The 14,949-nt window shown below is 41.9% G+C and overlaps 1 protein-coding gene across 2 annotated transcripts in view; it reads right to left on the reverse strand.

The window, feature by feature from the left end:
• Nucleotides 1-14,949, reverse strand: part of LOC107123229 (calcium-dependent secretion activator 2) — a 656,096-nt gene that overhangs the window by 261,459 nt on the left and 379,688 nt on the right. For both annotated transcript variants that reach the window (XM_015426436.1, XM_015426435.1), the window contains exon 9: nucleotides 4,661-4,727. In XM_015426436.1, the coding sequence (XP_015281922.1) occupies nucleotides 4,661-4,727 (67 nt within the window). The remainder of the gene's footprint in view (nucleotides 1-4,660; nucleotides 4,728-14,949) is intronic.

The raw sequence follows: 14,949 nt of genomic DNA on the forward strand, positions 1-14,949 counted from the left end.
CAAATCCAGTAGATGGAATAGATTAGAACTGTAGTACTCCTTCCCTTATCCAGTAGGTTTATGTATTAGATTTCATATACCCATCACCCATAGTATTAGTGTTAGGGTATTAGTATCCCTTCCCCCATCCCATAATTGTAGTGTGGAGAAAATGCAAAAAAATAAAAATTCCCCTGCGGGGGAGCAAAAAAAAAAGTGCCATCAAGTCACAGCTGTAGGGTTTTCAAGGCAAGAGATGTTCAGAGGTGGTTTGCCATTGCCTGCCTCCACATCACAGCCCTGGTATTCCTTCGAAGTCTCCTAACCAAGTACTAGCCAGGGCTGACCCTGCTTAGCTTCCAATATCGGGTTAGCTTGTTATCCAGGTCAGGGTAGGTGGGAAGTAGAGCGACTAAATTATATTGGGGGGCGGCAGTTGAACTAAAAGACAAGCAGGTGTTCACCACTGAAAGGAGGAGGTATCCATCACTGATCTACAGTTGACGAAAGACACAGGGAGGGGCTGTGGCCCAGTGGGTGAGCATCTGCTTGGCATGTGGAAGGTATCAGGTTCAATCCCTAGCATCTCTGCTTAAAACGACCAGGCAGCAGGGGATGTAAAAGACATCTGGCCTGGAGAGCTGCTGACAGTCTTAGACAATGCTGACCTTGATGGACTAATGTTCTGATTCATTATAAGGTAGCTTCATGTGTTCATATGTTGGTCCATAGCAAGATCCAAAAAATAAAGGGTTAGGGTTATTTTTTATTAAGAACAACCAAAGCAACACAACTCAGTATAGAAGTTTTTGACTTGTTCAGAACTCTGCATCAGGCTGGATGTGCAAACAAAAGAGATGGAAGGAAAAAAGAAGATGTTTCAGGCTATCATCTTAATGTCTATGTCTAACAGAAGCCTTAAGGCTACAGCCTGAAAGATCAATTTTTCCCTAACCCCCTCCCCTCCCCTTTGTTCGTTTTTTTTTTTAAACTATCCAGCCAGACTAAGAGTTCTGGGCAACTCAAAAGCTTGACCCATGTTTTGTCTCATTTTGGCTGCCCTTAAGGAAAGGTATTACATGATGATACTTGTTTTTGAAAAAAACAACAGGTGGGCAAGCTTAACACAAACAGCAATAAATTAGCTCCAACTGTTATTGACAACAATACTGGGCTGAAACGGTAATTTCCTAGTCCACGAACTTCTTGCCACAAAACTATTCACAGATTTTGCTGTTCCCAAACATAGGAAGCTGCATTAGGCTGCCAGGCCATTGGTCCATCTAGCCTAGGATTATTTTTTACAGCTGGCAACAATTTGAATCAGTTTTTCCCAGCCCTGCTACCCATGATTTTTTTAACTGGAGGTGCTAAAGTCTGGAGCTGAGCCCATATACACACACAAGGATTTTAGTAAAGAAAAAGCAGAAAGATTCTCATGGTCAGATCCATATCAAAAATACTTCCCCTAGTGTGAGATGACTTGGAATGTCCATTGACGAACCACTTAGGCATTCCTTGTTTGCTATAGTCCTTAGGCATAATTCTATTGATCTGTGTCCATCAAAACCCACAGGATTTAGTTCACAGAAATGAGCTAAAGTGAATATTTATGGACAAGGAGGATTTTTAACATTCCATGATCACTAGGGGCTATAGGTGAATTGGCATGACCTCTGAACTCCCCCCCCCCCAGTGCAGATCTTACAAGGTACACAGAGCAAGTATAACTTGCCAGGTAAATGAACTTATATATGTAAATACACCAGATCTAGTAAAAGAAGTATGGGGTGGAGATCAAGTGTATCAATAGAAGGATCACTACAGAAAGGCTCAAAGCTACCACTGTGTGCTAATTTGAAAGCCTTTGTTTATACTGTCTATGGTGCTGCAAGTGGCATCAGGGCCTGGTCAAATTTGCTGCACCAATTGAATAAAGGATATTGAATAAGTATGATAGGATGTATGCTGGTTTTTGGTCTCACATGATGTTCTGTGTATCATCATCCTGCCGGTGAGCTGAACAAAAGCAGGTGGAACAAAGAGAATGGCAAAATAATGAGGGCGGTATCATAAAACTTTTACCTAACATATATAATTCTTTTCACTTTTGCCTATACAGTGATGAGCAGGCTGAATAGTCTTGTTAGCAGTCAGACCCCAACTCCCACAGAGGGGCAGTTTTCAGGTAGAGAGAGAGAGAGGAAAAAAACCCACCCCTCTTAATATCACTTCAATGTTTGATGTGCAAAATGGACCAAGATGGATGCCAGCCAGGCATCAACCTTGGAAAACAATTTTAAAACTCTAGTCAAGAGTAGCTGGCTGGCTAATACCCACCTCCTTACCCTGGAGAGATGCATGACTTTAGAACAATGGGTCGCCCAGGACTCAACATAATCCCTTCATTGCCCCAGCCTCACGTACCCTCACCCATTACCCCTTGATTAAGCAGCAATTAATCAATGCTTATATCTTTTTACTTTCTAACACTTAAAACTTTTTACTTTCCTGATTGCCCTTTGTCCAGTGCTTGTACAGCCATCAAACCTCTCACACCTTTTTTGTCTACCTCTGGATAAGCCATTTAGTCATTGTTTTTTGACCAATACATCATACCCACCTAAGTGTATGTTTTGCCTTATAACTGGACCACCCTGCTGCCCCAGCAGTGTGCTTGTGCCTTGTATCCTCTCCATACACCCTCATGTTGTGGGCTCTCTTCTCTCACTTCCCAAAATGCTGGTTGTTTTGCAGCTTCCGCGGACCTCTTCAAGATCAGTAATCATCACCCTTCCTTTAAAATCTCTCCTCGTCCTCTCTATTTTTCTTAGTTAGTTTTTCTGTTTATTTCAGTATGTATGTGTTTTTGTTTTATTTTCATAATTATAAAAACCTCTCCGGTAGAACATCTGCCTGGTTTATTTGAGAGTTCTCTTAAGGGGAAAAATCCTGGGATACATAGGTGGAGAATCCCAGTTACCCACCTCTCTCTCTGTATCTTTGGCTAATTCCCCCAACTAATTAGGAGACTTTAGTTGCTGTAGATTTTCTGGGTTGTGTGGCCGTGGTCTTGGCATTGTAGAACCAAGACTACAGTCACACAACCCGGAAAATCTACAGCAACTAATGAACTCTGACCGTGAAAGCCTTCTACAACATAATTAGGAGACTGCCTATTTGGGTAACAGCCTAGCTGAGGCTGAATTCATTAGAGCTGAGAAGCTAAACAGGGTCTGCCACTGTTAATACTTGGATGGGAGATCACTTAGGAGATCGAGATTGCTATGGAGGGCAAGGCAGTGGCAAACCACCTCTGCTCCTCTCTTGCCTTAAACACCCCATGGATGGGGTCGCCATGAGATGGTTGTGACTCGATAGCACATTATTTGGTCTTTCCCACTTCCCATTAACTCCTGTTTGTAACAGCGCCACCTATAAGTCTCAGTCAGAAAACTACACCTATGCAGAGATTCAAGCCTGCTCATGGATTATGCTTGCTTGCCTGCCACATCCATTAATGCATTGTGCGGCCCAGTCCCTGACAACAGTGTATCAGAACACTGTGTTTGTACAGGAGCCTCCACAAGTAGATACCAACTAAGTGAGGTGTCTGCTAAATGAACTCAGGGGGAGGTACCATGGCTCAGTGGTAGAACATCTGCTTTGCATGCAGAAGGTCCCAGGCTCAATCCCCGGCATCTCCAGTAGAAAGATGAGGTGGTAGGTAATGTGAAAGACCTCAAACTCTGGAGAGCTGCTGTCGGACTGAGTAGACAATATTGACCTTGATGGACCAATTGTCTGATTCAATATAAAGAAGCTTCATGTGCTCATACTCCAGAACATTTTGCTATCTGAACACCAAACATTTCTGTGCATTACAAACCACAGAGATACAGCACTTTTTTCCAAACTGGCTACTATGAGCACTATTCCCAAAATTGTTGCACAAGTACAAGGCCTAGGGACTGTCATGAGCTAGGTATTGCTATCAGTGTCCCATGGAACTGCAACCTATCGATGTCTGGCTCCAGTTTGTTTTTAATAGCTTGTTTCGGTTTTATATCAATGTTTTATAATGTTTTTTATTATTTTAAGGGAGTTACTTGTAAGTAGGATTGCTAACTCTGGGTTGGGAAGTTCCTGAAGATTTGGAGGTGGAACCTGTGGAAGGTGGAGTTTGGTGAGGGACCTCGGCAGGGTATGATGCCATACAGTCCACCCTCCAAAGCAGCCATTTTCTCCAGGAGAACTGATGTCTGTAGTCTGGAGATCAGTTGTAATTCTGAGAGATCTCAAGACCCAACCTAAAGGTTGGCACCCCTAAATATAAGCCACATTAAGCAGGACTGTGGAGAGGTGTCATATTACGTCCCTAAGTAAACAGAGTTGCTTTCTGCGGAATGTCCTGGAAAGATTCTGAGAGCAGGATCAAAGAGTCATCACAGATCCAGTTCATGAACAGAAGTCAAATGAACAGGAAATGCTTAGTTGTAACCAGTCATTAAGAAATGCAAGGTAATTCTAAGAGCTAAACTGTACAGTTTTTTTGACGCAAAGCAAACAAAATACTGTTTGAACAGTAAAAGGCTATGTCTGCAATGAGGCTCTGCTGCTGTTAATCACCTACTTAATTTGGACAGGTTTTTCAAGAAATATGGTGTGAAATGCTACTAACCTGTACAAGAACAAAGTAACGCTTTTTCCATCTTTTCCATACCTTCTGTCCGAGAGCATACAAATACCTATCAATGACAAAGGCAAATTAATTCTGTTTTTAAAAAGTACACTAAAATGACCCCAAAGAGCACATACATGAAACTGTGCAGTTGTTGGATTGTTTCCCCTCTTAACTGTCCTTAAAAGTCATGCATAATGTCCCTCAAACACAAACATTCTCTTCACATATATCACCCCCACCATCCTTAACAAGAACACCATCTCCCTTATATATAAAAGCCGAATGATGGTGGCACTTCTCTAGAACATTCCACACGCTCCGGAATTGGTTAGCACCCTGGTGTGTCACTCAGAATCTGTTCCTATACACTGGCTGCATTGCTTGAGTCTTGCCTCCAACATTCTAAACAGTTTGCTGTCCCCCCCCCCCATAGCCAGTCAGAACCCAGAGGTTATTTGCATATGCAGCCTCATTGGCCTTTGCCTCGGAACACAGAGGTCGTTTGCATATGCGACTTGATTGGCTTTTGCCTCTAACATTCTAAACAGTTTGCTGTTCTGAGGTAAAATGTGTCCAATCTCCAAGTGAGGGCTGGAGATCACTCAGAATTACAACTGCTTTCCAGATGGCAGAGATCAGTTCCCCTGGAGAAAATGGTGGGCTCTGTATCCTTATATGCTGCTGAGGTGGCCCCCGTATGACATACTATGTGACGTAGCAGTCAGGGCTTCAGAGCACGGGAGAGGCTGCAGGTGTGTGGGGGGGTGGGAAGCTGAAGAATGAGGGGGAAATAAAGGTAGGTTGATGATTGGCTGGGCAGGAGATAGGGTTGCCAACTCCAGGTGGGAAATTCCTGGAGATGTGAGGGATGCAGCCTGGAAAGGGTGAAGTTTCAGGAGGCGTGGGACAGGTACAAAGCCATAGACTCCACCCTCCAAACCAACCATTCCCTTCTAGGGAACCATCGTTGCCAATCTCCAGGTGAGGGCTGGGGATCACTCAAAATTACAATTGTTCTTTAGGTAGCAGAGATCAGTTCCTCTGGAGAAAATGTCATTATACCTCAGTGTCATTATACCCTGCTGAGGTCGCCACAACAAATTGACTCTGAGGGTCCAAGGCCGGGGCACCTGCCCAGAGCCTCTTTCTAGAGACCGTTGTATTTATTTCCACAATGGACCTTTTTCGTAGTAATATTATAACTTCCAAAGTTTGGATCGGGTTTGATGACAAAAGAACACTCGATTACCTAAGGATGTCCAGCAAATTTATGGGTGAGGCAAGATTTCAACTCTGGTCTTTCTGGTGCAGTTTAATTCTTAGATGCCAGACTAAACTCTCTCTTCAAATTACATCAGGAGGCAACTTCTGTGAACTCATTGTGATTGGTCTCTAGGATGTCTACAAGTGTCTTTAATTAAGAATGCCTTATTAAAGCTTTTGGCAATATGGACAGCCTGGCTTTATTAAGCGTGTTTAAGCTTAGAAAGCTAAGCGGTGTCATAGATGCAACAAACATGAAATTGAGCAAACTTCAAAGGATGGCAGAAGACAGGTAGGCCTGGCGTGATCTGGTCCATGGAGTCGCGAAGAGTCGGACTCAACTGTGCGACTGAACAACAACAACAACAATTCCTGGACAATTAAGAAGCTTAACCTTGCAAGAATGCGCTGTCATCTTCGATACAGATTAAACAAGAGGAAAACAGATATAAAGTGTGTTAAAAATTGCTATGCTTTCATCTTCACCAGCAAATACTGTGTTTGCCAATGTTAATGAGACTTAAAACCTATTTCTAAGTCTAGTCTTGTTGACGCCCAAATGCTTGAAATGAAGCAAATCAAAAGCAATGCCAGTACTGTGATGAAAACAGTCCTTTCAATTCATCTCATATATACTCTAAGGTCGAGATGCGGTTGCTTCACCAAGGGCTGCTCCAGTCCAGGGGACAGATTCCATTTGTCTGTCCCTTGATGGTTATGGAGCTGTACACCAGCAATCTGATGCTTAATGAGAACATATTTATTACAGTTTTTTTTCAGGGAGAGGCACATTTTGCAGATCACCACAGTGGAAAATAAAAGGAAATGCTATCCATGTGCTAGCTGGGTGGTTGAAACAGAGTCGACTGAAATTAAATACATTGAAGACTGAGGTCCTGTGGCTAGGGCGGGGAGACTTGGGCTTAGGGTACCAAATCCCAACTCTTGACAATGTGCCTCTAACAGCAGTGCCAACAGTCAAGAGTTTGGGTGTGATTCTGGCTCTCTCCCTTACAATGGAGGCTCAGATCACAAATATTGCCAGACTGACATTTTTACACCTGTGCCAGGCTAGTTACAATAGTCTAGTCTGGAGATAACCGTTGCATGGCTCCCTTCCTATCTCACCCTGACTTGGCCACAGTAATTCATGAAATGGTCACCTCCAGACTACACTACTGTAACTCGCTGTATGCAGGGCTACCCCTGAGACTGACCCAGAAACTTAAGCTGGTTCAGAATGCAGCCACACAAGTTCTGTGAGGAAAATAAATGGAGGCATACCAGCATTTAGATTCTGTTCTAGCACATTTGTTTTTAACTTGATATCACCAAAAACACTTTTAGAAATCTGCCCAAATATTTGCTGCAAGATCATTATTGTGTAAGTTGCAAAGCCTTGATAGAAAAAGAAACATGTGCTGTTGAGTCACAATGAACTCATGGCATCCCCAGTACTGAGGCAATCTAGGCAAGAGTGGAGCACAGAGGTGGCTTGCCACTGCCTCTGTGTAGCAACCCCAGTCTTCCTTGGTCATTTCCCATCCAAGTACTAACTGAAGCTCAAATACTTTGGCCACCAAATGAGAAAGGAGCACTCACTGGAGAAGACCCTGATGCTGGGAAAGATTGAAGGTCAAAGAAGATGGGAACGGCAAAGGATGAGATGGTTAGACAGTGCAAGTGGAGGAGTGGGGAATCAAACCTGGTTCTCCCAGATTAGAGTCCGCACACTTAACCACTACACCAAACAATTGATACAGAGAATCCCAAGTTGGTGTATCCTCATTGCAAGGCACCGTGGGCTGGACTGGAGAGGCAGCAGTGCAGCACTTGGGCAGATGGTTCCCATGATGCTGGACTGCTGCAGACAAGGCTGTTCTGCTGTGCTGAAGCTACAATGGAGCGGATCCGCCCACTCCCCCAAGCACTTCCTCCCTTGCATCAGTTGCTCGCGGGCTGCATAAGAGCCCTGGGTGGGCCAGATCCTGCCCCCAGGCCTTATGTTTGACACCCCCGGTGTAGGGCTTTAAAGGTTAAAACCAACACCTTGAACCTGACCCGGTATTCAATCTGGAGCCAGTGCAGCTGGTGGAGCACCGGTTGGATGTGGGCTCTAGCTGGAATTGCAATAAGAACTGCAATAAGTCTGAAACAAATACAATGGTTATGTCAGTGCTGTTTTTGAAAAAGAGCAGTTTCTGTCAGAGCTCTCTCAGTCCCACCTAGCTCACAGGGTATCTGTTGTGGGGAGGGAAAGGCGACTAGGCGCAACACCAGCGGTGGATCGGACGTCGGCGGAAGGCGGAGCCAGGAGACACAAAGAACATAGAAGCGCAGGTACGGCAGAGCCAAATGGACAGAGCCGGAGTTGCGCTGATGCAAACCGTGCACCAGATAGGCACGCCGATCACAGCCGATGCCGAAGACCACGGGAAGGAGAAGTAGAGGAGCCGGAAAAAACCGAAAGCCGAGCCGACAAGAAGCCGAACCGAGAGAGAAGAACAGCAAGTCCCTCCACTGGGTGCCGGTAGGGCAGTCCCCACCCTGACTATATGTGGCCATAGATAGGGATAAAGAGTAACTGTAAGCCGCTCAGAGACCCCTTGGGGGGTTCGAGCGGGATACAAGCTGAAAGCATAAATGAATAAAGGAGTTTGTAAGCTGCTCTGAGAATCCTAGTGAAGGGTGGGATATAAATCCAATCTCCTCCTCCTCCTCTACTTTTTATTTAATAAAAATGATTGAAGTTTTTAAAAATTATACCGTAGTAAACATTGCACTCTAAATCAGTGTGTAGAATTAACATGCAATTGCAAATACAATTCCTCTGTGTCATGTAAGAATGAGTAGAGGGAATAACTTAGTAAATGCACTTTGCTTTTCTGTAAATAATTATTTCAAGACTTGGCACGCAGGAAGGTTAGAACCTCAACATATGTAAGTAGAGATCCATTTTGATCAAATTTCTGTCATATTCCTCTGAGTCTTTCTGAATAGGTCATAGAGAGATATTACTGAACCTGTTCAAAAATGAGCAGTATTGTATTTCTAAGGAATAAAGTAAAGGTAAAGGTTCCCTTGCTCGAAAGCCAGTCGAATCTGACTCTAGGGTTGCGGTGATCATCTCCGTTTCAAAGCCGAAGAGCCAGCACTGTCCGAAGACATTTCCATGGTCATGTGGCCGGCATGACTCAACACGGAACGCTGTTACCTTTCCACCGAAGTTGTACCTATTTATCTACAACAAAGAACCATTTAGTTTTGAAGGGGTTTTCTTTGATAAGTTCCCTGAAAGATGATAAGGTCAAAATTGAAATAGAAACACACAAACCCCCTCAGATTTGCAGTTAAGTTGTATGTTTAATGAGCAATTTTCGAACTGTGTATCACAGAACCCAGGGGTCCTCAGAAACTTGCCAGGAATTCCTCCACGAGAACAGTACTGGTGTAGGAAATTCCCTGAAAGAAAATTTAGTTCTCAGGACAATAATTTCCCAGCACCGTGCTCAAGATGAGTATGCTCTAGCATACAAAGTTAACTGAAAACTGAGGGGAAAAACTGATGACATCCAACAGGCCTGGCCCATGTCCTCCAAGAGCCGACTGCCTGACTTAGAACCTGCCACACAAAACCACTCTGTAGCATGAAGGAGGTCTGGGGTAGATGCACAAGGGTCAAAGCAGGAAGTTGGAGTTAGGAAGTTGGAAAGAAACCGGATCTGAATTCTCCAATTAAGCATGACACTCACTCTGGGTAATCTATGGTCAGTCAATGTTCTTAAGCCTAACCTATCAGAGTGGTTATGAGAATAAAATAGTGCAGGAATGAACCACACATGGCAGGTTCCTGGGCAGAATGGTTGGATAAAAACATAATAGACATTTACATTATATGGCATACTTTTGTCTGTGCTGGCAGGGTTACATTATAATGTATTTTATGGGAGAAAGATAACAATTTTTTAAAAGATACCACAGTTCTGTCACCTTTCTATATTTTCCCCCTTTCTACAGGCTGCACTTCTAATAGTGAGAAAACTATCCTTGTCCACGATAGTATGGCCTATTAAAAATATCTTTTCTCCCAAAGGTATGTCTGTGTCCATAACAAAGAGTCAAAACATACTGCATGGAAGTTCCAATTATCTGGCAACATGTCAAACATGAAAAGAGAGAACAAAAGTTTTTTGCGCATTTAAACCACACTGTGAGAGTTCATGGTTCTGGGGAGAAAAAAGGCTCTGTCTTAATGAATAGCTGAGCATGCAGCATAATTGTCTATGGAATACTCAAACAATTTGCTGATAGAGAGGGAGATGGGGCTTATTACTTTTACACAGACCATCTCCTCCCCCCTTCCAAGTTCATCCTTTTTTCATACTAAGGAATGAAACAATCAGTGTACATCTTGAATACAAATCCTCCACTTTTACAAGGATTTTTTTTAATTTAGCACAATGAGGGGGAAAATTATAGAAAAGGGGAAAAATCAATAAATACAGCAGTTTAGTCCAGCAAAGGGCTTTTTTTCTTTTAAAAAAGAAGAAGCCTCCAGTCAAGGTTGAAAGAGCAATTAATGCAGTCTCAAAATCTGGGCCATTCTGATAGAGTTCGGTTAACATGTGGCAGAAGTAATCATCCACTTGTGAAAATGATTTTCAGTTCATTCTCAAACACCTTTCAGACACTCATGATCCCATTTAACTGACAACAATACAGGCTATCTGTGGGCATCATTTCATTCAATGTGAGAACCAATAGGGACCAAATGCCCACAAGGCACTTTCAGTCATTGCAGCATGTTCTGTGTTGCCTAGCATAAAAGGAATTCTTTCCTTGGGCTGCATTCCTCCTTTTATTTAACCCCCCCTCACAAGATTAAGCCATTCTGCCCACCCACCCCCCTTCAGTGAAGGATACAAGAGACAACAGACTCAAGATGACAATATGGGCTGGGTCATCGGAAGCCTAGCAGTAAACATTCCCAGATTGATTTTCGTACTTTTCAGTGCTCTTGAGAAAGCGGACTAAACCGATCTTACAACAAATGGGTGGGAAAAAGAAAAAAACACAGCCCAAACAGCTGTCGTATTTATGGCAGCTAAGGACAAAGATATCTTGAGGAGTGTCAAGTAAGCCAAGTGACAATGGAGGAGAACATTTCTATTTACCTCTGATGAGCAAAACGCTTATGATGTGAATAGGAAAATTGGCAACAAAGCCCATGCTATTTCCTGGAGCATTTTCCATTTTATGCATGCATTTTCACAGAGGTATAATATAGGATCATGGAGTCACTTTCTGTACACTATGTGAGACACTGGAATTTCGGAATATTCAAATGATAGTGCTTCCGCATGTGAAAAAAGGCATGTTGCATGATCAAATAAGGATGGTTTAAACCAACACAAACATTTAATTTTCAAGACATGCTTGGAAATAGTCATTGTCATTCTAGTAACTTCCCCCTTGCATATAAAAGGCATCAAATATGGAACATCAAAACACTGAAGTTGTCAACATGTTCTGGGCATTACTTATCTATTTAGAAACTATAAAACATTAAAAGTTGTTACTTTAACCCTAACATTAAATATCAAGCCAGAGCACAAAAAACATAAATCACTGAACAGCTTAGTCTGAAAATCATTACATCAATATTTTTAAAAATGGTGTTAAAAAGATGAACCCTTAGTAAAAAGCCTGGGTAAACAAAAACATTCTGGCCTGGTGCCTAAGAGAGAGCAGGGGAGGTGACAGGTGATCCTCAAGGGGAAGAGCATGCCATGGGGAGGAACTGCTACTGAAAAAGTGCTGCCCCTGGTTGCCACCGGCCTCATTTCTGAAAGAGGAGGCATGGAGAACAGGCTTGTGAAGCAGATCTTAACCGGTGGGCTGGCCAATATGGGAAGAGGCAGTCCTTCAAACACTCTGGCCCCAGGGGTCGTTTCGTAGAAAAAGAGCTAGGGGAACTCATTAGCATAACTCATTAGCATATGCCACACCCCCTGACATCACCGGAAGTGTGTCATAAGGCCACACCTCCTTTAAAAAAAATATATATATTTATTGGGTTTTTATACTTATAGACATACATACACACAAATTACATACAAACATACCTTTTTCTTGATACATCACATTGACAACAAAAAAATGGAATAAATTTATACAGAGAATACACTTACATCCTCCAATACTACATTTAGTCATATCATTTAGTATCACTCTTAATTCTCACTACTTACTTTATGCAAACTATCCTACCAACTTTCCATTGCTCCATTCTCGTATCTAAGCACCAAAACACCTTTTTGTATATTCATCTGCTGTTTTTGTCTTACTCAGTTCTACTCATTTCTTCTAGTTATTATAACACATGTGGAGTATTTCACTGAGCTCATAATTCTTTAAAACCTCTGATCATGGATACCTCTAAAAGATTCTTATCTGTCAACCATCACATCCATTAGTCTTAGACAGTGACTAATGTCACCAATAAATTCCAATTTTAAGACATTATTTTCAAAAACAAATTGATACAGCTTCTTTATATCCCTCCAACAACGGCAGACTTAGTACAATTATCTCAACCATATATATACCCATATAGACAACCAAATATTCTAAATTATCTAAACCAGATTTCAAATACATATATTTTTATGCTCACCAATCAAAAAACCCAACATTTACTCTTCACTACACTAAAAAGCAACAATAACAAAGCAGAATTCCCTCACCAACACTGAATTGTATAGCTTAGGATGCATCGTTTGATTCTGGTAATTATTATTTCCATTACCAGCCATGAAGTTCATTTTCAGTCCTCATTTTCAGCTACAATTACATTATCCCTTATTCTTAAACCATAATATCATAGCCTAAATTTATCAAAACGCAATTTCAAAATACAGAATCTATACATTCTCCAGTCATATCTCCCAGATACAGGTTATTACCATACTCTTTGTTAGACTATAACATAACATAACAACATAATAACTATAACATAGCAACATAAAATTCCCTCACCAGTACTAAATTATGTAAAACATTTCATTTAGTCCTGATGGTTGTTGCCTCCTTTACTAACACTGCAATTCATTTCCAATTACATATTAATTATCCTAACAAACCTAAATAAACAATCACCCCACCAAAATTTCATTACAGCCCTAAAATTCCCAGCACCATTACTAAATTCCATCTCCAGTCAGTTCATGGCATAATTGTCAAAATCACATTACCCATACTCTACAATCTCCTTTAAAGTTCTTAATAACAATACATAAAAAGGGAGAGAGACCTATAAAACAAAAAGGAGGAACAGCTTATTATCTTACAAACACAAGCCTCATAGTAGTCCCATTCCTTTCTGTCTTGGTTTTCTATGTTCTCTTCCCTATGCCGTCTGTCCTTATACTCCTGTGTTTCTGTTACCAAGTTGTCTCCTTCATATTCCCTAGTATTTAGTTGTCTAAAAGTCCTGGGTTTCTTTACTTCTTTCTTCAATTTCTTCCCTCTAATAACCTTCTTCCTTCTTTTCCAAATCAGGTCTGGCAAAGTTATTATTGTTCTTTTTGTTCGTGTCTTGATTTTCTTTTGTTCCTTCAAGACTTCCTTAATGTTGGTTACTTCCTGTGTTTCTTCCTCTGTATCCAAAGTCTGAATAACCTGTACTTCTCTCTTCTGTTCTGTCTCCCTTACTTACTCTTGTCTTTGCATTTCTTGTATTGTTTCATTATTCCCTTTCCCCTCCAAAATTTATTTTACGGCGTTTCTCAGAACAGTCTTACAAACTGATTTAAAAGTCTGTTTGACTTCCTCCGCCAATATTTTTTTAAATTCTTCCCACGAAAAATCCTCAACTGTTATTTTACCTTCCATTGTTCCATTCACTTCTATATCCTCCATTTCACAAGCCATTTCTCTCACACTCCCGAACAAATTCAGTTGTAGAATAGTTCTTAAAGGGTAATGATGCTTCCCATAAACAATTGTCTCTTACCCCTATTAACTCAGTACTCACGACTCTCTAAACGATTCCCCAGGCAAATTTATTATGGCCGCTTCTTTCACAAAAGGGGCAATATCCCTCCGGAGTAGTCCTTCAATTTAAGCTTATCCTCTTGTCAACGCGATGTATTTTCTTCCAACACAAACAGAATTTTATTTAAAAACAGTCCAGGTGGCAGCAACTCTGAAGAACACGGCAGCCATGTTCTTTGCCTTCTCCCGCTCCCGCTTCGGGGCAATTCTGGAGCACCTCCCCACTTTGCCAAAGTTCGGGGAGGGCCAGCAATAAGCCCCCTGCTCCTGCAGTCTCTTCCCGAGCTTGCAGGGGCCGGAAGCAGGGGGCGAGGCTTCGTCATGTGCCCCGCCCCCTACCTCACCCGGGGGAACTGCGATCCCCCGCGATCCCCCCCGAAATGACCTCTGCCTGGCCCCAAGCCATTTAGGACTGTACAGGTATGTAGGACAAGGGACCAGTGAATGTGATTTATGAATGTGACTTTTGATATTTTTCTTCACATGTAGAATGAAAGCTGTCACTGTGTCTTATTAGGAGTCTGATTAAAGTGAATTTAGATTTTAATATTTAGCCCAGACAGAAGAGCTGTAGAGTAGGATTAGAGTATTATTTTAATGGTTAAAGGTCTTTTTCTTAAGAGTCAGAAAATAATGGAATGGAATGTACATTTGAAATTATAAGCTCTCCAGTTGAAGGACATCTGAGAAGTAAAGCTATGAGATAGAAAGACTCTGACTGTTCTCACAACAAATGTTTTCTGTGTAGAGCAGCTCATCTGGCCCCAGAAGGTCTACCAAGAGCTAAGTTTTGGGCATCTTATCAGGAAACTCCCTAGTTTCAGGTTGAAGCAAATAAGCCAGGAATTATGCCAAAAGTTCACTGATGTTTTCCACTGTTCTAGGACGAGATAAGCAGATGTAATTACTGACATTTATGATCAACAAAGGAATATGCCAATAGAGAGATGCCAGCTCAAATGATGCTC

Source organism: Gekko japonicus, unplaced genomic scaffold (assembly GCF_001447785.1).
Source record: "Gekko japonicus isolate JY-2015 unplaced genomic scaffold, Gekko_japonicus_V1.1 scaffold943, whole genome shotgun sequence".
Taxonomy (NCBI): Eukaryota; Metazoa; Chordata; class Lepidosauria; order Squamata; family Gekkonidae; genus Gekko; species Gekko japonicus.